Here is a 26,345-nt window from a genome sequence, read left to right as displayed (position 1 = left end):
ATAAGAATATAATTTAAAATACAAGCAGTCAAAGTCATATTTCTACCCTTTTCTTATTTTCTTAGATTGCAATTACTAAAATATTTGACATTGTGATACAATGTAGAGGCTTGTTTTTTTGGCTTGTTTTTTTCAGCGACCATGCATTTTTACACTATTATTGTGAAATTAAAACCGTCTCACTTCCTGCTTGAGCCTATTTCTTACTACTTACCTTGACGACGCTGGAACGTGTTTATTTGTAACAGCTCACGCACTTCCTCCCCCTCAGGAAGTGGAAACCGCGGCTCCGGCACTACTTTTTTGTACCTGGCTAACGTATAGCGACTGTATAGCTAACCGGTGCGATTATTACAAGTACATAAAAAGTATCTCCCAGCAGACATTCAACACATTTTTGATCCTTTAAATTTTCGAGGTAAGTGTCGCTTCACGTGGTTTAAAGTTCAGACTGCGGATTTATATAATATGTGTGTTATATTTCTTGAGCTGGTGGGACGCATGCCGCCGGTAATCAAATAAATAGATGTACATGTATTATATATTGTATATATGTATACTTAGCCAGCGTAATGCAGCAAAATCATTACCAATTTTAGAATAATACATGACGTATTTAAGTTGTACCACCTCAAAGGTTAGTGAACTTTGGAGACTTTGGGGTTGCTCAACATCCGGGACTGAATGTAATTAATAATTTACATTTTGCACCTCTTTGTTTGTGTACTTGTGCATACGGAAATTAAAAGCAGTCTCTAACATGTAATTTTTAATATTCCAATTTATCCTCGCGTTTATTAATTCACAGATCCTCATCCTGCAATGGGAAGTATTCGCACAGACACGTGTTTGATCACCGGGGGCTGTGGGTATTTTGGTTATCGGTAAGAATCCTTTCATTATGTTTAAGATTGTGATTTGTTGGAGGTTAAGATGCAGGAATACAAGGAGTCTGAACAACGCTGCTGTCTGCAATATTGTCCATTGCCACTAGATGGCGCCAGTACACCAAGCATCAGCTTAATGTTGCTTAAAGTTGAGATCTTAATTCTTTTTGCAGATTTGGCAAAGTACTACTACTATACATTTATTTTAAATTATTTGTAGAGTAGTTAAATAGAACTTATGCGACTCATTGTGTTAAAACAGGATCATTTATCACAGTTGGCATATCTTGGATAAGTTTAAAGTAGCTGAATTGCATTGATGCATTGGATCCATCTATGTGATGAATAAAATAACGTAGAACTTGTTCCCCTCTCTAGCCTGGCGTGCTCGCTGCATAAAAAAGGTGCCAAAATCGTTCTGTTTGACAAAGCCCCTCCAAGCCAGGAAATACCAGAGGACATTGTATTTGTGCAGGGAGACATACAGGAATATGCACAAGTGGAGAAGGCCGTAACTGGTGTGGACTGCGTATTCCACATTGCCTCCTACGGTATGTCTGGCAGGGAGCAGCTGAACAGGAATCTGATTGAAGGAGTGAATGTCCAAGGAACTGAGAATATCCTTAAAGCGTGTGTGGAGCAAGGGGTGTCCAGGTTAATCTACACCAGTACCTTTAATGTGGTGTTTGGAGGACAGGTGATAGAGAACGGAGATGAAAGCCTCCCTTATCTACCGCTCCATCTTCACCCTGACCACTACTCCAGAACAAAGTCCCTGGCTGAGATGGCGGTGATGAAAGCTAATGGCACAGTATTGAAGAATGGCGACGGTGTGCTGAGAACCTGTGCCCTGCGTCCAGCGGGCATCTACGGACCCGGAGAGCAGCGACACCTGCCCAGGGTGGTGGACTACATAGAAAAGGGAATCTTCAGGTTTGTTTACGGCGATCCCAGCAGCCTGGTGGAGTTTGTTCACGTGGATAATCTGGTGTCGGCACACGAGCTGGCAGGAGAGGCTCTGACTCCAGAGAAGCAGCACCGCTCCGCCGGTCAGGCCTACTTCATCTCAGACAACCGGCCCGTCAACAACTTTGAGTTCTTCAGACCTCTAGTTGAGGGCTTGGGTTATCCTTTCCCTAAGCTGCGTCTGCCAGTCGCTCTCATTTACATGTTTGCCTTCCTCACCGAGATGATTCACCACCTCGTCGGCCCTCTCTACAACTTCCAGCCATTGTTGACGCGCACAGAGGTTTACAAAACTGGGGTGACGCACTACTTCAACATGGCAAAAGCTAAGGAAGAGCTGGGTTATGAGCCCCGGGAGTACAACCTGGATGAGGTCGTGCAATGGTTCAGAAGCAGAGGACACGGGAAAAAGCCTCACAGCTCCTTCCTCACTAAATTGCTGGTGGACTGTCTGCTTGTTGCTGCCGTGGTGGCTGTTGTCCTCTCTTACCTCCCGGGCGTGGGCGGTTAATAAGCAGTGGGCGCAGTAAACACATTATTTTGACAGTTTCTAGTACGATTCTGCACCGCAGGTCAAGATGGGTTCTTAACTGGACCTTTCATTAACGATATGCTCCATGAACCGCGCTTCTATCAGTTATAGGTACTCGTTTTAGTGAAGTAGTCATCAGTGGCAGGTGCTTCAGAAATCCCTTTTGTGTTGTTTGCTTGCCGGTGAAAGCGGTGAGGTCTGGAGCGGGAAAGGTTTCTTGAAATGAACATACAGTAGTTGATCCTATAGATGTAGTAATTTACCATCACCTGTGGAAACAATGAAGTGGTCAATTATGCTTTCATGTTGTTTTCATTTTTTTTGTTGCTGCTGTTATGTTACTGTTAGAAAATTCTACCTCTTTCTCCCTCTCCACAGCAAGTTGTTTACATAAAACCCTCCTGTTCTGTTCTGTGCAGTTTTTCGTAAATAAATAATTGGAGCTGTTCTCAAAGTCACAATAAATGAAATACTACGATTCTGATGTTTTGTGGATTTGGTGTGATTTTTTTTATTTTTTTTATTTTTTTTTGAATTTCCTTTCTTCTAATTCCAACCAAGAATTTACCTCAATAAAATTTCAAAAAATGTTTATTATTTCAACAATTGTGTTTTAGCACGATTAATAGAATGATAAAAAAAAAATCTAAAAGATAATAATGCCGCACAATAAATATAAAATAAAATAAATCCCATTTGTGTTCATATAACAACAAATCCCCTTCAACTTATTATGTTTTATTGTATTAAAAACATGAATTAATAGCCATACACCTTCCATTCAGTGTGATAGAGTTGAGTGGGTGAATCCAAACTAAGTCGTGCATCAACGGGACTTTCAAATGGTTTCGTCCAAACACGATAGCAGACGAGTGCGGCTAAACTAAGCGCGGGTCCAGGTGAGCCAGCGGAGCTTTGTGTGTGTGAGTGTGTGTGTCGTTTGTGGAGCTCCTGGGTTCTGAATGCAGACGTCTCTCCCCTCTAAAGTCCTTTCAGAGCCGGCAGCCCCTTGCTGAGTTGGTCGCAATCATTGTTTCTCTGCAGCATTAACCACATTCCACAGAGGCGCAGCGCATCCCGTCTCCATCCTCGCATTCCTCTTTACGCAAACGAGTCCCCTGCGAAAAACGCTCTTTTCACCGTCTTTCACGACGCGAGCCGCACTCGGACACACACACGACAGCTGTGTGTGTTATATCCTCTTATCTCAGCTACTTTAATCGGAGAATTAGCCCTCGTAAAGGAATTCTAAGCCCAAAAAAACCCAACAAGGGGAAATTCCTCCGCGTAGCGCGCCATTGACTGTAAAGACCTTTCAACTTAACAAAAACTGAAGTTGACAAACGTATCCATGTCTGTGAGAAAGAGGTTGTTTTCTCGGTGAAGGAGGGAAGCAGGAGAACAACGATGCGGCGCTGGTTTGAGCTTTCTGGGTGTATATGAAGGTGGAAACGCTGTGCCGCGGCGTTTTTGTTTTGATTTCCATGTGAAATGCAATTAGTGCTCCGCCGCGCCGCTCGCTAGTTTGGCTCTCAACTTGTTCCTCTGCCCGGCAGCGAAACATGGAGCATTATCAGGAAGAACTGGGAGTCCGGGCCAGCAAACTGATGGAGGATCTTTCCTTATACGACGCATATAACGATGGGATGTACAACGCGAGGAGAGACTTGATGATTAACCCCGATTTGGACTTTTCGGCTCCGTCGGTCGCGGAGCATAAAAGTAACCCGATGAATGGTTCATCTGTGCTCCACCAGCAGCATCACACTGTGGAGAATTTCACGTCTGGGACTAAAGTCTACAACGCGGCTCCGGTGCGCCCCGTCAACTGCAACCGGACCGTACCGGTGGATTTCTGCGCCCCTCAAAGGGACGCGATGGTTTACAATGAGGAGAGCTGTTGCACCAAATCCGAAGTGGCGTTGCCGTGTTACACCGGCGCCTCGGAGCGGCACCGGAGGTTCTCGTTGGAGGTGCAGGGCCACAGGTACAGCACCGGCTCCGCCTTCGACGGCGTGCCGCTGAACAAACCGGTGGCTTTACCCGGCAACAGGTGCAACAGCGTCTGTATCACCACCAACCACGACGGGAGGTACAACCCCGCCAGTCCCCGGTCCAGCCTGGCGTCTTCTCTGTCCTCCTCCCAGGAGCAGAGCAAGCACGCCAGCCCGAGATCGAGCATCAGCAGCCCGCGGACGAGCCTGGTGGTACCGGGCCAGGACAGGTACACGAGCCCCAGGTCGAGTCTGGTCCACTGCGAGGGCAGCAGCGTCCTCAGTCCCAGATCCAGCTATGCAAGCACGGCCAGCGACACGAGTAAACACTCCAGCCCCCGGACCAGCCTCAACAGCTGCGACTGCTGCAGCAAGCCCAGCAGCAACCGGACCAGCGGCATCAGCATCGGCTACGACCAGAGGCACACCAGCCCCCGGTCCAGCACGGCGAGCCAGTACTCCTTCACCACTAGCCCGAGGTCCAGTTACTCTGACTCTCGGTACGGGCCCATGGTCAGCCATGACCTGGAGGGGGCCATTCTACACGCAGCGCCCATGGCGAGTCCGCGTTCGAGCATCTGTAGCCAGGACGGGGGAGCCAGACCGGGGGGGACCGGGGCGAACTGCATCGTCAGCCCCCGGTCCAGCATCTCCAGCCACAGCTCCAGAAGCTCCCGCAGCTCCCGGGGATCTATGAGCACCTACCCGGACCTGCAGCTGCCGTCACCCAGGTCATCCATGCTGGGGGGCGGTTTACACGACGACACGCTGCTGCAGCAGGACTTCGGAGACGCCAACGGGAACCAAAGTCGCGTCCATGTGCAGGCGTTGTCGTCGGCGGCGGCGGGGGAGCCTCAGCAGCTGTCGGCCCAGGCGGCGGAGGTGACGGCGGGGTCACCGTCGTCGTTTAGCTACGGGGTGTCGTCGAAAGCCGCTTCCTCCGCGCAGAGGTTCAAGCTTCCGTACCAGGTGACCCCGAACCGAGACAGCGGGCCGAGCCAGGCGGAGAGGCGGCTGGAGGCGCTCACCCTGGAGCTGGAGAAGGAGCTGGAGATGCACATGAAGAAGGAATACTTTGGTAAGTCACAGCAACGACGTGGAGGAGAGTTTACATGTGGTGAACCTTCTAAAAGTCTCAAGTTAACATGAATTAAGTAGGAAAGTGGCCCAGAGAAGTGTTAAAAGTTCCACCCATCACGTCAGCATCTCATCCAACAACAAACTTCCCTAATAACAATCATGCAATCGATATGTAGATGAAGAAGATGAAGGCTCGAAAGTTGATTGGCTCCTTCAGACCTGAGTTTGGGATGATTTGCTTGTGTTTTGCTGGTGTCTGATCACAGCAGCTCCACTTACATGAGTGGGCTTTATTTTGGCACTGAGTTCCTCCTCATTCATCTGTGAAATGATTGCTCCCATCTTCAGCAAACATCTCTTCCAAAACAGCACCACAGAGGAGGCCCATATCGCTGTCGTCATAGAAACAACCATCAGAGCTTGCATTGAGCTGAGGCGACAAATATGACCGCAAAAGTTTTCTTGTAAAGCTTGGAAGTTTTCAGCTGACACCAGACATATTTCTGATTCATAAACATCACGTATCTTTTTATTCTGTCAGTCTGCTCCGAGCCGTTATCTCGCAGCGCTCCGTTCTGTGCAGAAAGGGTCTTGATTTATCCTCTTGTCAAACTCTGATGCTAAATGAACAATAACATGTGTCTCTGTGGCTGATAACAGCCGCTTTTACAAGGCAATACTAATTTCTGTCTTGGCAGAGATAACACACTTGACACAATGCCGCACGACGCTGAATGGAACCTTGTGTCGGGCCCGGCGTCATTCAGCACAGGGTGGCCTTGATTTGTGGGAAATGTGTTCTGCAGTCCTCCTCTCAGTCTGGAGGACAGGCTCGCTCCAGGATGTGGTCAGTGCTCTGCAGGAGTTGGGGGGTGGGGAGCTGTGACCCTCATCGGAGGCCACACATACTGAGAATAAAGGCCCCCGGAAGGGATTTCATGTAGCTATTGTCTTTCTGCTTTATTTCCAGAGGTGAGATTTGAAATATGTCTGTGGTATTAACAGAACACACATTTAGGAAAAGCTCCCCGGAGGAACTTTACTGTCTACCATTGCCAGACAAATGGCTGCAAGTCAGAGAACAGTGGCTCGTTTTATAGCCAGTGCACTTGCTCAGAGTGGGGCGGGGACAGCTGTTGATTTGTTCCAGGGCAGCAGGTGAGAGCAGGAGGAGGAGGAGGAGAAGGAGGAGGATGGAAGACAGGAGGGAGAAACGCTGAGAAGGGGAGAGGAAGAGAGACAGGTCATGAAGAATGAGGAGAAGGGGTGGAAGCAGAGGAGATAATGATGAAGAATGAAGAGAGGGTAGATAGAGAGCATTCAGGCAGATGCTCCTTTCCTTTAAGCCCAATAGAGACGACCTTGTTACCGTAGCGACAGTGGAGAAATTGATCACTGGGGCATTATTGGGGGGGCCCGTCGCTCCCTGCCAGCGTCTCATACTGCCCACGCCGCTCCGCCGGCCGGCCCCTGTGTGGCCTGTTTGTTGTGGTGGCGAAGGAGCTGTGAATCAACAGCTGGCCCCGACACAGGCTGCAATTGAGTGAGGCTTGCGGAGTGAGGCCCACCCCTCAACACACCCCTACCCAACCCCACCCCAACCCCCGGGCCCCTCCACTCCCCCGCAAAGCCCCTTCATTAACCAGCCGGTGGGGAGTCGGGCAACACCAGACACTTGGCACACGATCTTGGCTGGCGGGCCAGACATAGTTGGTGGGGGTCAAGTCTGATCACCTGCCCAGAATTATAATGGCAGTAGTCATGCACATGCCTAGCACACACACACACACAAATGTGGAGTCTGTGGACCAGCGCACAGTGGACAGCCCTGTCCCGCTCGCTGAACAAGCTCCTTCTGACAGAGCATTATTTGTTATCATTGTATTCCAAGTCGCAAATGTCATTTTAGGCTCAAAGATGATGTCGTTCAATCTCCCCAAATCATCTCACAGTCCCAACGTTTAAAGGAAGGCGGTTTTTAGAAGATGTTGCTACATGAGCACAGCAGAGAGGGTTCACACTCTCAAGATTGATTGTGACTTAATTGCTTTAGTCCTTTTTAATGTTGTCATCTCTGTTCCGCACATGTGTGTCTTTTGCTGCGGACGCACCTGCTGCTGTTCAGCACGTGTCGCTCTGTCGCTGGCTTCCACCCGTAAACACAGGCAGAGTTCATTCACCGGCCTTGATAGGATCCAACATACAGGACCGTAACTTAACTTAACTTCTCAACACCTCTCAACATTAAAATCATTGTGTTCACGCTGTTTTACTGACACATCTACATAGAACAGGGTCCGTGGGTTATAGTTATACCTGCTATGATTAGTCCAAATGTCCAACGAGAGGACAGACTGCAGACACGGGACGATCGTTTGGACCCGTTGAGTTTGGCGACCCGGACTAAAAGAGCCCAGTTCCAGTTTCAGCTCAGAGGCAACTTTTGCTTTTAGTTCTAGAGTTCTTTGTGTTTCGTAATTTCTGGCATCAACCTCAAAACGCAACTCCCGGTTTAGATGTGGTTGATATGCTTATTGAAGCAATCCGACCGGACGGGAGTTGTTTGGTTCTGGTAGCAGGAATGTGAGGGAGCAAAAAGATCCGGCCTCCGACGCAGAATTCTTTCATCCTTATCGCCCTGCTTACTCATTCATCATCACCCGTTTTTCTCCCGTTATCACCCAGCGCACAGTTACAGTCCAGAGTTTAAGCTCAGAACAGGAAATGCCAATATTTGACTTTTGATTCAGCTGAATTATTATGTACAGGAAAGGCTCGTTAACCTCTGAGCGGTTGTCCAATACCCTTGGTCCATTATCTGTTTCCACGGTGTCACGGGCCGCAGAAAGGGGAAACTATAGCTTGAGATAGCCGCGGAATGTCAAGATTATTTCACCGAAGCGTATCCTTGCTTGTACGTTTATGTTTATGTCAGAGATATACTTGTAATCGTTTGTCCTTGGGGGGTTGCTGCGCTCGCTCCCCCCCCTGTCGGGATCCCGTGCGATCTTGTGTCCCGTAGGCACCGTGACCCTGGACTCACCCCGCCCAGGCTTTGACCCTGCACTCCCTGTGGAATGCGACCCCCCCCCCGGTGGAGGTTGTCTTGTGCGTGAGAGTTTGGAGATGGTTAGTCGTCAGTTCTTCTGTTTGCCTCATTCCCTCATGGAACATCACAGAATTCAGCAAAGGCCAGTTCACGCTCAAGTACATTCTTTAGACATCCGTCTCTCCCTAAGGGCCGTTTCTCCACGGCGACTCTCTTTGTGGTGTTTTTGGCAATAACCTTGATGGTGAAAATATAGCAGTTTGGTTCAAGTCTGACAAGATTGACAGCTGGTGGCTTCCACATTCCAGTTGCCAGTCCTACCTGCTTATCTAACAGTCAAACATGAATGTGACCTCTGGACCTCTGTGGTCCGCCGGAGCCGCTCTGCACTGTGGTGTCTGTGTTATTGTCACGACTCAAGAGTTATGAGAGAGAGAGAGAGAGAGAGAGAGAGAGAGAGAGAGAGAGAGAGAGCACTATAGCTGTACTTCATCTGTCGTCTTATACAATGAAAAACAACAATAACAATAAAGAAGCGTCTGTCAGTGTTCCAGCGTCAGTGGGACGGAGAGGCGTCGGGCCCATTTGCTGATTCACTCCCTCGTTATTTCATACAGCCACTCCGTACGATCCATCGAGTTCCTGCTGCGTTTTCCCGTCAGCACATTTTTTAAATTAACCTTCAGCTCCCCTGACGCGTCGTGCTTTGGCACCGGCAGCACAGAAGTCACAGTGACGAAGCGACTTGGACTTTTTTTTTGCAAATGGAACGAAAATCTATTAAGGGGAACCTTCCACTTAAATCAACATGAGTGATCAGGCTGAAGTTCCGAATGAGCTTTTAATTCCAGCAGCTGTGCAGCTCCGTCCCTCTTCTGCCGAGCCTCTCCGTCCGTTTGTCTCCTCCTAATGTGCCCACTTGACATTTTTGGCGTTTAGATTCACAGCTTGCCATCGCCGTGTAATCGCTCTCAGAAGGAAACATTACTGAGGACATTTGTAGCAGCTTGATCATTATCACATTTAATTTGACTGTGGAATAATTACACCAATGCACCAGTTGGCAGATACACAGACGGACTGATGGATTTCAGTTGCACAGCGAGGAAAATCTGGCAGCACACACAAACACACACACACACACATCTGAGTGTATTTGGTGCATCCTAATATTTTGGCGGTGTGTGTCATCGTCACCTCAGTCTCAGGCACATTAGCATAATGCTGCAGTGTTGGCAACAGGAGGTGGAACATCTAACTGTGGTTCCATCACACAAAGCTTTGCACTCTGGCCAACTGGCGGGAATACGGCCGGGCGACAACTGATCACGTGTGTGTGTGTGTGTGTGTGTGTGTGTGTGTGTGTGTGTGTGTGTGTGTGTGTGTGTGTGTGTGTGTGTGTGTGTGTGTCGTGTCTCGTGTCTCTCTGGCAGGTATCTGTGTCAAATGTGGGAAAGGTGTGTACGGAGCCAGCCAAGCCTGCCAGGCCATGGGGAACCTGTACCACACCAACTGCTTCACCTGCTGCTCCTGCGGTAAGTCAGAACCCTATAACCCCGTAAACACAAGCAGACCGGGAGAGGTCGACAGGACACCCATAACAGGAAGCATGACGGTTACCATAGTGAGCAACACGGCGGTTTGGTGTCATCCAGCCATATATAGCACTCAGTCCAAACACTCAGAACTAAATTAGGAACTACTTTACACAGAACTATCTGGAAATGGGAAGTTGTGTGAGTGTGTGTGACTTCCCTGCTGGAGTTCAGGGTTGAGCGACATGGGAAAGAACTTCAGTCTGAGATTATTATCATTCAATAACATTAGGAAGTGATGCTGTGCATGATAGTTCAAACAAGTGTGTATTTCTTAGTGTATATCTGACTGATTTTGGTGTTTACTTGACTTTTGATGACAAAGAAAAGTGTGTGTGTGTGTGTGTGTGTGTGTGTGTGTGAGCATACAGAGTGTTCAAATCTTTGCTATAGCAGTCATCAAATTGCGAGCATGTGATCTTGTTTGGCCTCCATGTTGTTGTTGTTGTTTGTCACCTGCCTCACACTGGGCGACTGAAGGCAGGGAACGTGTTTGGAAATGGCTGAGTCTGATATCTCTGGTGCCTTCCCACCTCGGGGCATCGCACAAACAAACACACACACACAGCAGCAGTCGTGCTCCGAAACACAAAGCCTTCAGTATGTCTGCGCTCATGTCTCCTCAGCGGCTTCCAGCTGCAGTCGCTGCCTTGTCTGCGGCAAAATCATCATTAGTCATCATTATCAGCGGCGTGCTGTCAGGGCCGGTGTGGGCGCTGGAGTGCAGGGGGGCCACAACATCTGGCGTTTGCAGAAATTCCTCCGTCCGAAGTGCGTCGAGCCTGGATTGCATAATGAAAGAAGACGCAGAGATTCGTCTTCATCTTGATCTTATTCAGTCTTATTTGGGAGACCGGTGTTGAATCTGTTCTTCAGCTCAGAGTACAGTATAGATAGTGTGTGTGTGACTGTGTGTGCGTTTGTGGCTGTGTGTGTGTGTGTGTGTGTGTGTGTGTGTGTGTGTGTGTGTGTGTGTGTGTGTGTGTGTGTATGTGTCTGTCTGTGTGTGTTAGGCTTCCCTGTCACCCGATTCCAACCCTCCTCTCTAGTTTCCAGGGGAAACAAGAGGAAGATGTTGGTGAGGGGGGGGGCCTTGGAGCCCGGCGTCCTCCATTCATATATGTCCCATACATGGACACCGATCCCCCCCCGATCCCCCCTAGCCCCTCTGGCTCGGGAAGGACTGCCTATAATTTACATGAAACCAAATCTGCATACTTTCCGATTTATTGTGTGTCTGAAGAATGAGGGGAGGGTGTGTGTGTGTGTGTGTGGAGGGGTTGGGTGGGGGGGGATTCAGAGTGTCCCATTGCCAAAGCTCTGGGATCTCTCTGGAAAAATAACAATTGTCCCGGTTAACTGCTGTTACTCACAAATCAGTAGTTAGATACACGCAGGACTCCGACGCCACGATGCTTCCATACATACGCAGCGTATCGCCGCCATCGTCTGCTCATCTGCTCTGAATGGAATGAAAGACGGATCACGGTTGTAAAAAAGAATCAAAATAATTATAATTAACCTGGATGTTGAGGGTAAAGGTGGAATAATCAGATCGTGAAGCGGCGACAGACTTTATCACCGTCGGACAAAAACCAAAGACGGATATGGGGAAAGGACGACGGTGTGTGTGTGTGTGCATACGTGTCTGTTATTAGGAGGACTCACGCCCACCACAAGTGCTCAGCGTGGCTCTTTGTTGATGGCTTCACAGGCCACCTCGCCTCTCCAGATGGTTTAGCGTCAATGTAAACCGCCGTGTATCATTTGACCTCATGTGAATGGGGAGTGTTTTCTTTTCAGCTGCGGTTTGAAGGCCTTCGCTGAAGTTTACTTCCAAAGTGCCTGCGCTTGTCATAACACAATCCGGTGATTTATCAGCGGCTTCTCTCGTCTTTTTGCACCTCGCCTGGCTTCGTCTCGGCCCCCCCTTCGGACTCAGGGCGCTCCGGCAGGACTGCAGGCTGCAGAAGGAGGGAGCTGAGTTTGCTGAGACATTGCTCGCTGGTAGCCTTGGGCTTTGTTTAACCATGCATAATTGAGCCCTCCTCTTGGCTTACTCCCATGGTTGCACCCTTTTTTTTTTTTTTTTTTTTTTTTCATGAAATGGCCAAGAATGCAAACTACCCCCCTCCACTTCAGCCAGCCTTCCCCTGGAGGAGCTCAATCAGACAGTCTCTAAGTGCACCAGGCCTGCTTATCAGAGGGGCAAGCCTGGCACGGCAACAACAAGTGTGCGGACATGCGCGCACGTACGCACAAATAAGCGCATTGTTGGTGTGCCTAACTTCAGGTCTGCAGTGTGTGTGTGTGTGTTTTTGTGGAGAAGGGCCAAGCAACTGCGTTTTGGTGGGATTCTGACGTTTATTTAATATGGGTTTGAGCTTTATTCTCCTTGTTTGCTTCACCTGCAACAGAGGCCCTCAAAGTTAAAGATGTGTGTTTGTGGGGCATCTGGTGACTCAGTAGTTGGGATCTGACCAAGCACTTTACTATCAAAGTGCCCTTGAGCACGACGTCCGCAGCGTGTCCCATCCTCCCCGCTCGGGTCAGGAGACATTCCGGAAGGCTCCCCGTCGGAGTGACAGTGTGTTTTCAGCGTAGCGGCGGAGGAGTGTGAAGCGTCGGCCACACGAGGTTGGATGACTCATCTCCACGTTACAGTCACCCGATTGTTGACTGTCTGAAGGCTTCCTGCAGCAGAACAGAGCTCGGGGGCTCAAATATCTGCCGTTATTTCCCCCCCGGCTGCACCTGCCAGGCAGCCAGAATCCGAAGGAGAGGAGAGAAAAAAAACACAAAAAAAACAGGTGCTTCTTCTTCTGTTCCTGGAGTCTCACACACACAAGTAGAAACAGAAATAATCTCACACCGACCGCGGAAACTATGGAAACCGACGGCCCTCGCCAGCGACAAGAAATGATGCAACGGTGTCACACGTCGAAAGCTTGTTTAGTTAAACCTCTAACAAGCATTTTCGGTCGGCCGGAGGAGCCAGCGGCTAATGAGCGTGTCGGTGATGATGCGTGTGTGTTGACGGCCCTGATTGAGGCGTTTGGCTGCACGGCTCCTCTTTATTTTAATGAGTCACCGGCAGAAAGGAATGCTGCAAGGCCGTCGTGCTGTCAATTCAAACGCCACCCCGCAGGCCACACTGAGGCCCGGCGCCAACATCCCGCCAAACAAACCACCCTTGAACATGACACGATGTCATTACCAATCATAAACATCATCTTTGCCTTATTGAGCATTTTTGCTCTGTGTGTGTGTGTGTGTGTGTGTGTGCGTGTGTGTGCGTGTGTGTGCGTGTGTGTGTGTGTGTGTGTGTGTGTGTGTGTGTGTGTGTGTGTGAGAGAATGAAAGTTATGTGTTGTTTTGATTGGAGTCCTCCACAAGCTGATACGACTTCAACTTCTGAGCCAAATGGGTTTTGGCGATCACAGTTTTAACATTTTGGGAAGCTGTAAGAAGTCTAAGATCAGATTTCACTCACTTTGATTGACTCTGGGCTCGTGGCTACAATTACACATCAAACGCACGCCACGTTGTGCGTTTGAAGTGTCATTTCCGGCGCAAAAGGCGTAGAACGCAGCGGCAGCGTTCTCCGCAAGACATCCTGGAAATGTTGTTGTGGAGGCTGCAGGCCCGCACAAGCTCGCCGGGGGCATGGGGTTAAAAAAAGAAGGGAGAAAAAAAAGAACCAAAACAAAATCTCTGAAGTTCCTCCCATTGAATGTGTGTGTGAATCACTGTGTCTTATCTCTCCATCCATCGCTCCATCCTAGAGTCCGCCCCCCGCCCCCCCTTCCCCCCCACTCCCACTCACCACCATCACCACGGCCACAGCCAGCAGGTAATAAAAGCCCACTTGTTCTCTGAGAGGACGGCGGGGGGAGAATATGAGGAAAAATTGGAGAGTACTTAGAGCTCTTCACCCGTTTCCGCCCCTGAGCGATGAGTGCAGGTTAGCAGGTAGCGTAGATTTTTCTAGCTGCCTTACACACACACTCGTACACCGACACACTCGCACACTGAAACAAAGCGTCAGTCTGAGAGACCTTAAATGGCTTTAAAGCTTTTAAGAATGAAGCGTGTCATCATCATCTGTGAACGTATGAGAGTAGAGTTTTGCTCGGCGGTGCTCCACTCACCACAAATTGCAGGTGGGACAAATAATGATAAAGTAGATTTATACAAGGATGAACTGGGGATTTAAGAAGGTACTCCTAATCACACAGGTGACTAAATCTGGAGTCGGAGGCTGAAAAACTCGGCCTGGGACCAAAGGTTCAGCCGAATCGTTTCAGACACTTTAGTTGCCATAGTGACAGATACCAAAGTGATTCCGAGTCGGGGAATTTGAGCGCCTTTTTTCGACTTCAGTTCTCGGAATGAACGAACGCAGCGTTGGTGATTGATCTTCATATTTGCCTGTTTTGCTGCAGAAATAAATACCCGGCCCTTATCTCCTCCCCCAAAATACCGTTTAGATTCCGACGTTATTTATGACGCGATGGGTCTGAACATACCCCCCCCAAATGAAGACAGTCTGTACTCATGACTGACATCACGGCGGAACAACCAAACGAAAGGCGTGGAAGCAAAAAAAAACATCAAACACTCCCCGGCAGTTTGTGTGCGGTGACCCTAGACGGCATGTACCGCAGGAATGAAATCACTGGATTACTGTTCACTGAGCTCACTGTGCTGTTTGTCTGCTGTTCCTTTGATACATCCTCACACCGCTGCTGCTGCTGAGTCGCCGTGCAGAGCATGACTGCGTGCCGGAGCTAGTGACAGACAGTTAGATTGGGTTTGAGTTTCGGGTGAAGCATTTCGACATCTTATCCATCTGATATAGTAAGTAGGAGAAAAGGTGATTTAAGTTTGCATAGATGACTGAGAGAGGAACAGACGTTGGGATAGTCTGAGTGAAATCTAGTGTAAAATTGCGGTCTGGGAGCCGTTCGGTCCAAACAGAACCACATGTCTCATGTCCCACAACGCCCCAACCCATAGAAATGAAACTAATAGAAAACAAACTCCCTGGACGCATCACTCGGTGTGGTTTACATGCGCTTGAGTATTTGTCCTTATTAAGATGGATGGCCAAAATGCGATTAAGGTGTAAACATAGAAGGAATCAATAGGAGTGAGCCCTTTCGTAATTGCAGTTTGAGGCGAGTTGAGTGAATTTACTGCCTTGGTCGTAGTATAATCAAAGTTTTAAAGTAGTGCAACATCTGTCGGTAAACGTACCCGATTCAGTCTCTTGAGGAAGAATCAGCTGAGCGATACCTTCCTCTTTCCCCCCGACCGACACGTCACGCTGTGGCCACAACAAGAATTTCCAGGAAACTCGTTATGTGTCATAAATCATGTGAGGACGCCGCCATCTTAGCGTGTAAATCCAAAATGCCAAGGAGAAATGTCAGAAATGTCTATTTTCTGAGGGGAAGTATCTGTGGAGGAAAAATAAAGATTCATTTTTCCAGGTGTGGCCCTCATGATAGCCTGACACAGCTCTAAGTTGATGTGCACAGCTAACCAGGGCTCCAAATATAATGTCTGTGACCTGGTTCAGACGTGAATGACATGCAAATGTAGAAAAAAAAGTCTTCAACCTGGCTTTTAAGGGGAAAAGGGCCTTCCAGCTCTATCACGTCTAGTTCTACGGAAAGATTCGGCCCCTCTGCAGCGTTGTCTGGTGACAAAAGGCCAGAAGAGAGAGTGAGGCATGGAGCCCTCCCCCCCTCCTCCACCCTCCTCCTCCTCCTCCTCCTCCTCATGGTGAGGGAAGCGGAGAGGGTGTGGGGTGTGTGTGTGTGTGTGTGTTGGGTGGGGGGGGGTGTTGGAGAGGTGCAGGGGGTTGAATGGGACCAGCCAGTGACCTCAGGCAGAAAGAATGTCCCCGTTTGCTCAGTCGGCCCGCTCCCCTAGCAGCGCACCACACAGTCATCAGCGCAGGGCCCTTTGTGTTCACCTTCCAGACCCCAAACCAGAGAGCAGAGGCCACAGACGAGCCCGCCGCAACACCGCAACGCTGCAACGCCAACCTCGGCCCCCCGCTGCTGCTCTGTTCACCAAAGGCTCAGGGCTCCGACAGGGTTCGGGACTCTGGCGTCGGTTTCCAAGAGTCGACCACGAATCACAACTTTACCTCTGTCCATCCATCCTCATGCCCCAGCTTCATGCTATCAAAATGCTAATTGCTCCTCAGTCTCAAAGTCTTAAAATTCTCACCTATTGTCCGGACGGCATTCCTCGGCCGCTCCGGGCCATTTATGCGGTTGTTAATGTATTGCCATCGCCCGGCGTTGTGACACTGTGTGTGTGTGTCTGTGTGAAATACAGCTATTGCATAAATTTCAGTGTTTAAAAGGGGGTTGGGGGGGGGGGGGGGCGGTGCATGTCTTTCCCATGCAGGGGGGGGACACCCATAAAATCAACGGTGGTTTAAGGCGACAGTTAAATCTGACTAATCCACCAGATTTACGAGATCCGTGCGCTTCATCTGCCAGACGGGGGTGAAGTCATCGCACCGCCGCCGTTAAGTGAATTTGAATGGGCCCCGGCACCGAAGGAACGCATGGCGGGGGGGCTGCAGAAGCCACAACCAGAACTTTTCTTTGAGATGTGATTCAGACACGCAATTCTGATGAATAAAGGGTTCACCCGGCGGGAATTCCAGCCTTTTGCGCTCGGAGCCCAGAAGAACTCACTGCTGTGTTTGTTAGTTTATGATTCTGTGATGATGAAGTTACCACAGTCCACAGGCCACAGTCCAATTTCATGTTGAAGTGGAACTCAGAGATGCTCTTTGATGTTTTCATCGGCAAATCTTGTTTCTTTGTCTCCTTTCTTGATTCATACCGGAATATTTCTAATGTTTTAACTTTCTTTAGACGGCCTCGGGACAAATATCACCGTTTTCATTACATTTTAGGAGTTCAATGTGCACAGTTTTACAAATATAGGAATAGAAAGTGTGCCCCAGTTCTCTTCTTTGAGCATAAGTAACAGTCAAAGTCACACTACCCAGCATGCACTGGAGCAGGCTGAGACACTTGGACTACAACATAATTTCACACCTTCCCTGCCTTTCGGCTGATTGGCTGGAGGGAACAGAATCATCTTGAGCAGCATGAAGCATCTTTGATACAATTCTTCTGTCTGTTCTTTTCAGGGAGGAGACTGAGAGGGAAAGCTTTTTACAACGTCAACGGCAAGGTGTACTGTGAGGAGGATTTCCTGGTAAGTTGTGTGTGTGTGTGTGAGATCATTGATTTAGCTTTTGTAATGGTTAGACCAGCTGTTGGCATTGTAACCCCTGCAGTGGTGCAGTGACAGGGAGTGGGCGGTGCAGAGCGAAGGCTTTGGTTTATCATCCCGCATTCCGCTATCCTCCAGAGGAAACAAACGGACGTCGCAGCTACACTGATCGTCTCGCGCCCTCCCCTCCAGTTCACACTCATTTCCCTAATTTCCCCAGAGGAGCTCAATTAACCCCACAAGCTGCTGCCCAGCAATTAAGAGTGGGAGGGAGGAGGAGGCATCTGGGACAGCTGTGGCTCTCAGGCCACCTGGAAGACATGCAGTTGCTGTCGTACGTAAGGAAATGCAGAGTTAAACGCTAAGACATTCTCGTGGAGCTACTGAAAGACAGAAGATCCCGATGGTTATGAAGATTGCTGTGGTTTAGTTTAGCAAAGCACACTTGACCAAGAGGCAGGTGGACAAAAGATAATGCTGACAAATAAACCAGAGGGCAGGGGAGGAGCTGACCTGAGCCTTAAATGCTGCAGGTCCAGAAAAGAAATCCTAGAAATGTCATGAATTTGTTTTTACGCTCATGATAAGATCAAATCTATTCATACGCACAGGTTGATGAATGAGCTCCATTATTCTCTGACTGACACGTCGGCCCAGTAAGATGTCTAAATGCCCACATACGGCCTCGTGTTAAGCAGGAAACTTCTTCTTACACTTTAACCTGTGGACCTGCTGGGAAACGATCCCTCATATTGTGTTCTGCAATCACAAACGCAGACTGATGCTGACCCCGAGATGAGACCGACTGAGTTCCTTCCGCTCTCAGCTGAGTCTTGAACAGTCTTGGCCCGTCACCCTGCAGGGGTTTGTTGGGGGGCGTGGAGGATAGATGTGACAGATGGTAGATCTGGAGTGGAGAGGTTCAGGGCAAGGGGCCACGCCGGTGCACCCACAGGCCTGCTCCAACCCCCCCACACACACGCACACACACACACACCCACCCTCCCACCTCCACCTGGTCGCCTTGTATCCTGTACCAGCCCCTCCAGTCAGCAGGTCACAACCCAGAGGATTAGGAGCTGCAGATGGTCACCTTCGTTATCTGTCTCGGCTGCAGGGGGTTAAAAGGAAAGCAGCTATCACAGAGTCGCTGTGGTCGAACCTGGAAGCTCCTAAATGTAAAATGTAGATTTATTCATCATTTATTCATTATGCTGAACGTTGGGTCACACTGACTGGGGAAGTTGCCATTTGAGAAACAAGAATTCGGACACCCTCTCTACCTCTGCTGTAAATGTAGAGAGCAACAGCACCCTCTATAGGCCAATCCAAGACCCAAACAACTACACCGTACAGTATGTTGGTGTTTGTTCCCATTAGAAGAAGCAATGATTTACTATTAAGGGGATTTATTTCAGGGTTTTGTTCCCCCAGCAGTTCGTCCAGCACTTTCTGAACGTGTCCAAAATCCAATCGTTTGTCTCCTCTCACCCACAGTACTCTGGTTTCCAGCAGACGGCCGACAAGTGCTTCGTCTGCGGTCACCTTATCATGGAGATGGTAAGAGCCGGATCAAAGGGACTAGAACATGTGTCCGTATGAATTATTAGGAATCGAGGAATCCTTGCAGTTTGACTTGAATGAAGCGCATCTAACTTGCATGTCCAGCTAATTTGGAGTCTTTTCAGATAGAAACACGAGACACATGACATCATATCACCAGGCTTTAGTTGATGTTGTTAATCTGAACTTAGAAACCTCCCTACAGGACCTCCTATTGTGTCGAATGAACTCTGTGGCCTCGTTCCCTCATTATCTGCTGTGTTTTTTTTGTCCATGTGCACGCGTGGGCGTCTAGATCCTCCAGGCGCTCGGCAAGTCCTACCATCCCGGCTGCTTCCGCTGTGTGGTGTGTAAGGAAGGCTTGGACGGAGTGCCTTTCACTGTGGACATGGAGAACAACATCTACTGTGTCAAAGACTACCACACGTAAGGAGAACGTCTGTGACCGTGACCCAGTATTGATGTCAGACCAAGACCATTCTGTTTTCTTAACTGAGTCGTGCGTGACAGCTCTGCTCTGAAACGAAAACATTCAGCAGAAAACATCGAGCACGAAAATGAAATTCATAACCAACACCGCTCCGATGAGATACAACACGTTCCCTTTCCGGCTCAGCTCGGGACCCAAGCTTCTCCGTCCCGAGCCAGGTGGAAATGGACTTATGGAACAAGTTTGTCATCTCCCCGTAGCTGTAGTCGTCCTTCACGTTTATTTTTACGGACAGAGACTTGCCAACGCTGAGTAATAACAACAGCAACGCACACAAGGTTCCGAATTGACTTTTGAATTATTGGAACCGGCCCAAATCTGGTACGAGTCAGAATGACGTGGAAATCAGATCCCATCCTACTTCAGTCAACGTAACAATATAACATTTTGAGCACATAGAGAGTTTTTTAATTTCCTTAATGTCTCTACTTTGACAGGGTTTTTGCCCCCAAGTGTGCTTCCTGCAATCTGCCCATCCTGCCCGCCCAGGTAAGGATCCCACTTCTTCCATCTTCAAACCTTCTATTTTAGGAGGAACAGAACAGACAAAACAACGTCACATGTAAAAACAAATGTAAAGACGGGCAATATCGGACGAAGCACAGGTGTAAGGAAGAACAAGAACACCATTACATCCAGGTGTGTGGCCCTTTAACTGGCCCACTGGGAAGCAATGCAGCTTTTGTTGTTGTTGTTTACACCTGTGTGTGTGTGTTGTGTCGCAATGTGGGTCAAACCATTCCACAGTTTCATGATTCCATCTTGGTCCCATCTTATTTGCCGCTTCAGTTATATGATACTGTATCGTGGCATAAGTGATGGACCAGTAAGGGGGAGGGAATCGTCTTCGTTTTCGTCTTCATGTGTGTGTGCCGCTGCAGGGATTGAACCTGAGCCCTTCTGCTTATTGGACCATCACTTTAAACCATCGCATCAGTATGTAGTAATGTGGGCATCTGTGCGTTTCTCCAATCAGGGCTCTGAGGAAACGATTCGGGTGGTTTCTATGGACAAGGACTACCATGTGGACTGTTACCACTGTGAGGTGAGGCTGGACACACACACACACACACACACACACACACACACACACACACACACGCACACATTTTAATGGTAATAATAATTGATTTACGCCCACATAAAGAGCAAGTGAAGCAGGACATCACCTCCAGGGTACAAGAAGATTTAACATTCAGATTATTACAGACACATTACAGAGAGCAGAATACCACGCAACACCAGCCTGGGCATATTTCCCAGGATGCAATAGTGCACATCTGTAGCCAAGCTCTGAGAAAGTCACGGACACTCACACATACGTACATACAGTGTGTAGAGACAGCGGGTCTACACACTGATCATGCAAGTGATTGAAGCCATAAAATGTCATGAGATTAGAGACACACACACTCACACACACACAGACAAATATGAAGACAAAGATTCATATGCAGGCACACAAATACACACACACAGGTGTATCAACATCCCCAACGTAGACAGAGTGGCAAACCGTGGGATGAGTCAAGACTGTTTTGTCCGGGCAAGTGTGAATCACTGCTGCAGACTGGAATGAATGGGGGACACACGCACACGCGCACACACACGCACACGCACATGCACACGCACACGCACACGCACACACACACACACACGCACACACACACACACACACACACACACACACACACACAGAGTAAGACAGCTACCAACCTAGGGTTACAGCTCAACATTGTGACTCATTGACAAAGCACATTCCTTCGCCGAGCTCTGAACTCGGCCGGGGCCTCGTTTTTCAAACCGCACTTGTGAAATCTCAGTCATCTGGGCACTCAGATCCATTAGCAGGCAGCGGCGAAAACCTGATTTCCGTTAAGCCCGGTGAAGCCGACCGTGCACGGGGACATCGTGGGCACGGTATTAAGTTCAAGTGCAATATCTCTTGTAGGAGAAATTGTATAAGCAGGAAGCACACGGAGCGTTTCTATCATCTCTGTGAATTGCTCGGGCTGACTTCCTTTAGCGGCCCGACGTTCCCACTTCATAGAAAGGGACTGAAGGATTATGTAAGTGAAGGGTAATGATTTAGCCCAGCAGCGGGGGGTCTGTGTGGACAAAGGAAGGGCAAAGTCCAGCTGAATCATACTGGGGATTGTAAATCTATTACTTATTGGAAAGAGTTCATGTGTCTCTCATGTAGTGTCTCACACGTGATGTGACTTTAAAGCCTAAAATGGCCAAAGACGCTGAACACAAGTGAGATATTCATACATGTGCACCACTCTGTCTGTACGTCTTTGACACTCACACGCACAGATCTGGTTGTTGATGGGCTCATGTCTCTCTCTCTCTCTCCCTCTCTTGCTGCCGTGTCAGGATTGTGGTCTGCAGCTAAACGATGAGGAGGGCCACCGCTGTTACCCACTGGAAGGTCACCTGCTCTGCCACGGCTGCCACATCCATCGGCTCCAGTCGCAGGTCCCCGCCCACCCGCCGCCCAGCTACCCCCTCCACGTCACGGAGCTCTGAGGAGGGGAGGGAGGGAGGGAGGGAGGGAGGAGGCGGCGGCTACCTGAATTCACAAAAAGGCCTGAACACCCCTCAGCTCGCACACGGGAGGGGGGCGTCGCCTCCGTCTGAGTAACTGTCTGACTCGCTACTCACCGGGAAGGCCAGGCCACGGAAACACAACTTTACAGCTCCCACCCACAAGCCCTGTTACGGCGAGGCTGGGAAAAAAAAACTCTTCCCCTCCTCCTCCTCCTCCATCTGTAGTCTATTCCTCCCGCCCCCCCTTGCCTTCGGGTGCCAAACCACGAAAGCCAAGACCCCGGCTCGCCCAGAGGCCCCCGGTGACGTCACACCTCCTGACCCCTGCAAATTCATCAAAGAGCCGAGTTTGGATCGGAGGGAAGGAAGCATACTTTTCTCTCTCCTTGCATCCTTCCCTCCCCTCGCTTGTGTTTTTCATTCCTGCGCTGTGACCGAAAACGGACGAACCCCCCACTGAATTCTGGCGGCGGATTTTGGGAAGGCCCAGGGAACGAGCCGCGACATTCCAGAACCGGACAGGCCCCCCCCCTGGGTCGGACATGCTGTGCCTTCAGAGTGGGCTTTCTCTCTCTCTCTCTCTCTCTCTCTCTCTCTCTCTCTCAATGCAGTCCCCAGTCACGTATGCAAAGGACACCCGGGCGGCACGACGTGGGGCCGCCACGAACGCTGGGCCGCCACGAACGCTGAGGAACTGGCCCCCCCCCCCCCCCCCCCCCCCTCACCCCAGCGTAACAGATGCACCGTAGCACCCTGCGGCACCACACAGGCCCGCAGGACCCACTGACATTCCACTTTAGAAGTCTTAGACGTGACCTTGAGAGATTCACAAGCAGTGTCTTAATTAATGATTATATATTGACAGAAAAAAAGAACAACTTAGATGCACATAGATTGTCTTTTATATATGAATATATATTTTGCAGAGGTTTTCCACATAAGATCCTAGAAGTAGTTTCTTGTTTTTGTTTTTGTTTTTGTTTTTTTGTCGTTGCTGCGCTTGAAATAGAACCAGAGGCGGAACTCGCAGTCTGAAGCCTCTTGACGCATCCGCTTGATCATTTCTCCCCACCATCCCCCGGCCTCTCTGTGTGTATGTGTGTATGATTGTGTGTGTGTGTGTGTGTCAGAGATCCACATGCTTTTTGGGAAACAGACTCGAGGTCAGAGGGTGGAAACGCCTTTTTTAATTCAGTGTTTGTTTCATCATCCCACATTCCCAAATCCAGCGTCAGTTTTAACGCGCCCCACTCAAAATCATTCCACGGTTGTTTGCTCGCTCGTCGAAATCATTGTTCCTCTCACACAGCAGAGTCGTCAGTTGCGGCACCTGTAGCAGAGCACATTTTACGGTCTTTAAGCTCGGCTACGGTGAGCAGAAATGACATCAGCGCTCTTGTGCACACGTTATCTTGAACACTCGCTCAAGCTGGAACACCTACTGTGCGTTTAGTGAAGCAGATCCACAGAATATAGCATCTCACGCCAAATTAAGGCGTCCTCAGAAGAGCGCAGATCTGTTTAGATGTCACTGTCGTCCCTTAAAGTGGCTGGGTTGCAGCGGCTGCCAGCACTTTCGGTGATTTTAACAGCGGGTCAGAGCTGCATGTAATGAAGCTCTAATTTAAAGTCCCATCGGCCTCTGAGAGCTTAGTGGTTAATAGATGCTTTTATGGCTGTGGTGTGTCGGCGCTGGAAAATGTAGGAAACATGATGTGAGACTAAAACCATCACTGTCTCGTCATGCGTGTGTGTGTATATGCACAAGTCATGCACAAGTTACAAATAATACAGCAGTAAGAAGCCCTAGACATAAACAATAAGCATAACAGGATCATATATTCAGGTAAAATAATACAGGACGTTATATTATCATATGTGTTTGTATACAGTATGGACTTGTACTGTAACACTGATTGAGTTCACTACTTTCCCACAGAGGAGCGGGATAGTGAACGTCTCACTTAAAGCTAAAGGTCATTCAAGTCTCTCCCACATAAGGCAACACTGTCTGACTCGTCCTGTGCGTGTGCGTGTGCGTGTGCGTGTGCGTGTGTGTGTGTGTGTGTGTGTGTGTGTGTGTGTGTGTGTGTGTGTGTGTGTGTGTGTGTGTGTGTGTGTGTGTGTGTGTGTGTGTGTGTGTGTGTGTGTGTGTGTGTGTGACCCGTCTGGCTCATCTGGTACTCGGAAGTGAAGCCAAACACACTGGAGTATTACTTTGCAAATGACCCCGTGACCTCTGTCTGTTCCCTGGTTTGTTTCCTGGCGCCGGTTTTGTCATACAAGGGTGGCGCTCACAAGGCGTTACTATGAGGAACCTTCGCTCGTGCACATGCCTGAAGACACAACAGGCGTGTCTGCGGTCTGCCGTGTTCTCGACGTGTTTGGGGAGGACGACTCCCGAAAACCCGGAGCTGCTGGTCCCACCCGCGTTTTTTAGGGAGTCCCCCATGTTTCGCCTTGCTGGTTGTTGCGTTGTCTCTTTGGGTGTGTGTGTGTGTGTGTGGGCAGGTGCTTGCATGGATGTTTTACTGGGTGCAACTGTGAGTGCAGAATTTGCATTTACTGCATTTTCGCTCAACTAAAACAAGAAGATGAGTCTTCAAATTCAAATTCAAATTTTAATTTAAAGTTAAATGAACTCCACTTGGTTGCCAGGTTTTTGTTATTTTTTCTCCCATCATATTAACATTTCACCATTTCCTGAAAATTAACGCCCAAACATGATCACTCACATTTATTTTACTTGTAAAAGTTGGAGCATTCTGGAGATATTTGGTCGAGTTTATAAAAAAGTTATTTTGAAGTCGCTGGTTAAAAATGTATTTTAAATGTAAATGTAATTTTGCTGAAAATGGAATCGTATCATTTTGAAGGTAATATGGCAGATTAACATCAACCCAGTGGAGTTACTGTAACTGTGTGTGTGTGTGTGTGTGTGTGTGTGTGTGTACTAGTGGCAGGGCCTTGGTACATGCACCTCACTGTGTTTGCAGCGCAGCGTAATGACCCCCCCCCCTCTGGTTCCAGCTGGGTGAGCAGTGTGTGATGAGGACACCCTGCTCATCACTGACCTCTCCGCTACTGTTTGGGTCTCAGGCTTGATGCTTGAGTTCACTTTTATTGATCACCATATTGGTTCGATTTACCACAACGTCACAGCTCAAGGTGCTGGCTTGTTTCAAGTTCAAGAGTTTCAGCTGTTCTGTGGGAGTGTGTGTGTGTGTGTGTGTGTACTGACCTCAGGGTAGGGAATCATCGTTTGTAACGGGGAAATTCGCCCTCTGACTGAAATTTAGGGGCATTTAAATCTAAAAAATCTCCATCTTAAAGCAGGCGTTTCATATTGCAGAGAATACCTTAAACGCTTATATCAATACACAATTAATTGATAACCCTGCTAATGTTAGATTGATTCAGTCCCTAACGATATATAGCGTTGATTTTGCCCTTTGCCCCCCCTGGTTATTTCCAACACTGAGTGTCATATATGGCACAAATATTCAACAAGAATAACTTCTAAAACACTGGCCTAGGTCTTCATACTGTCATAGATGCAGGTGTGAATAAATACTACTGAGTGTGTCACAGAGGGAGGCTGAAGCAGGGGTCAGCCAGGGCCCTAAGGGCTTTCTGATGGAACCAGGTTGATCAGAATGTAAAACTGATGTCGTGTATGATTGACAAACTTGTCTTCTCCCAGTTGTACATTTGTAAAGGCACAAACGTAAAGGACGGCCCACGTGAGATGTCTCGACTGCGTTGAAAAGGTTCCGCTTAAGAAGTGTTTTGTTATACTTGAAGACTGAGGCAGTTGCATTTCTCAGATTGTCTGCACAATACAGCGCCAGGATCAATCCCAAATCTGAAAGAAGAGAAGCTCAAGCTCAACCTGGGATGTTATAATTCACTTTTCTTTTTTTCTTTTTTGAAAGTACTACTACTATGTCTTTTTGCATAGCACACAGCTAGTTCCCCTGTACATAAAGAGGCTAGTTTTTAATTTCATTTTCTGTCAAAGATCACGTGGAAAGGGAAGGTTTCATCTCTTACTGTTAGTTCCAATAAGCACATCTCGAACTGTCACATATCTTTTTGTATCTCTTAAGTGTTTTGATTACCTAGATGGTTCATAAAAAGGAAACTAGATCTATTTATCTAAACAAGAAAAAGTCTAAAGTTATTTAATGTATTAAAAAATCGGGACGTATCATTTTAACTGTAGATGACATAATCTGCTTTTTCAATAAAGTGGTTTTGTAGCTAACTGCACTAAAGGTCTCATTTCTTCTCTTTCTCTCTGGCTGCCGCAAAGTTATGAGATGACACGTGTTTTGTGTTAAATGTGGAAAATGTCACCTCTT

The 26,345-nt window shown here is 48.5% G+C and overlaps 2 protein-coding genes across 2 annotated transcripts; both read left to right on the top strand.

The window, feature by feature from the left end:
* The first annotated feature begins 237 nt into the window (after positions 1–237).
* Positions 238–2,865, top strand: sdr42e1 (short chain dehydrogenase/reductase family 42E, member 1). The gene is made up of 3 exons (XM_076155461.1): positions 238–418; positions 809–884; positions 1,266–2,865. Exons 2-3 carry the CDS (start codon positions 823–825, stop codon positions 2,362–2,364), a joined length of 1,161 nt encoding a protein of 386 aa, XP_076011576.1. The 5' UTR covers positions 238–418; positions 809–822; the 3' UTR covers positions 2,365–2,865.
* A 796-nt stretch (positions 2,866–3,661) lies between these two features.
* On the top strand, positions 3,662–26,107 carry wtip (WT1 interacting protein). The gene is made up of 8 exons (XM_076155950.1): positions 3,662–5,457; positions 9,942–10,043; positions 17,290–17,357; positions 18,873–18,935; positions 19,234–19,364; positions 19,866–19,917; positions 20,405–20,473; positions 21,808–26,107. Exons 1-8 carry the CDS (start codon positions 3,948–3,950, stop codon positions 21,958–21,960), a joined length of 2,148 nt encoding a protein of 715 aa, XP_076012065.1. The 5' UTR covers positions 3,662–3,947; the 3' UTR covers positions 21,961–26,107.
* Positions 26,108–26,345: the final 238 nt, after the last annotated feature.

This window comes from Genypterus blacodes, unplaced genomic scaffold, assembly GCF_046128005.1.
Source record: "Genypterus blacodes isolate CSIRO-AG114 ecotype Tasmania unplaced genomic scaffold, CSIRO-AGI_Gbla_v1 ptg000067l_1, whole genome shotgun sequence".
Classification (NCBI taxonomy): domain Eukaryota; kingdom Metazoa; phylum Chordata; class Actinopteri; order Ophidiiformes; family Ophidiidae; genus Genypterus; species Genypterus blacodes.
The sequence above is the reverse complement of the archived record's forward strand: the minus strand, read 5'-3'. Positions and strand labels throughout refer to the sequence as shown.

What these genes read in the sequence shown, in the direction of transcription:
- wtip (XM_076155950.1), top strand. Translation starts at nt 3,948, where the DNA reads ATGGAGCATTATCAGGAAGAACTGGGAGTCCGGGCCAGCAAACTGATG. An exon ending in CTTCACCTGCTGCTCCTGCG is followed by an intron (nt 10,044 to 17,289) that starts GTAAGTCAGAAC and finishes TGTTCTTTTCAG; the next exon opens with GGAGGAGACTGAGAGGGAAA. An exon ending in TGGACTGTTACCACTGTGAG is followed by an intron (nt 20,474 to 21,807) that starts GTGAGGCTGGAC and finishes CTGCCGTGTCAG; the next exon opens with GATTGTGGTCTGCAGCTAAA.
- sdr42e1 (XM_076155461.1), top strand. Translation starts at nt 823, where the DNA reads ATGGGAAGTATTCGCACAGACACGTGTTTGATCACCGGGGGCTGTGGG. An exon ending in TGTGGGTATTTTGGTTATCG is followed by an intron (nt 885 to 1,265) that starts GTAAGAATCCTT and finishes TCCCCTCTCTAG; the next exon opens with CCTGGCGTGCTCGCTGCATA.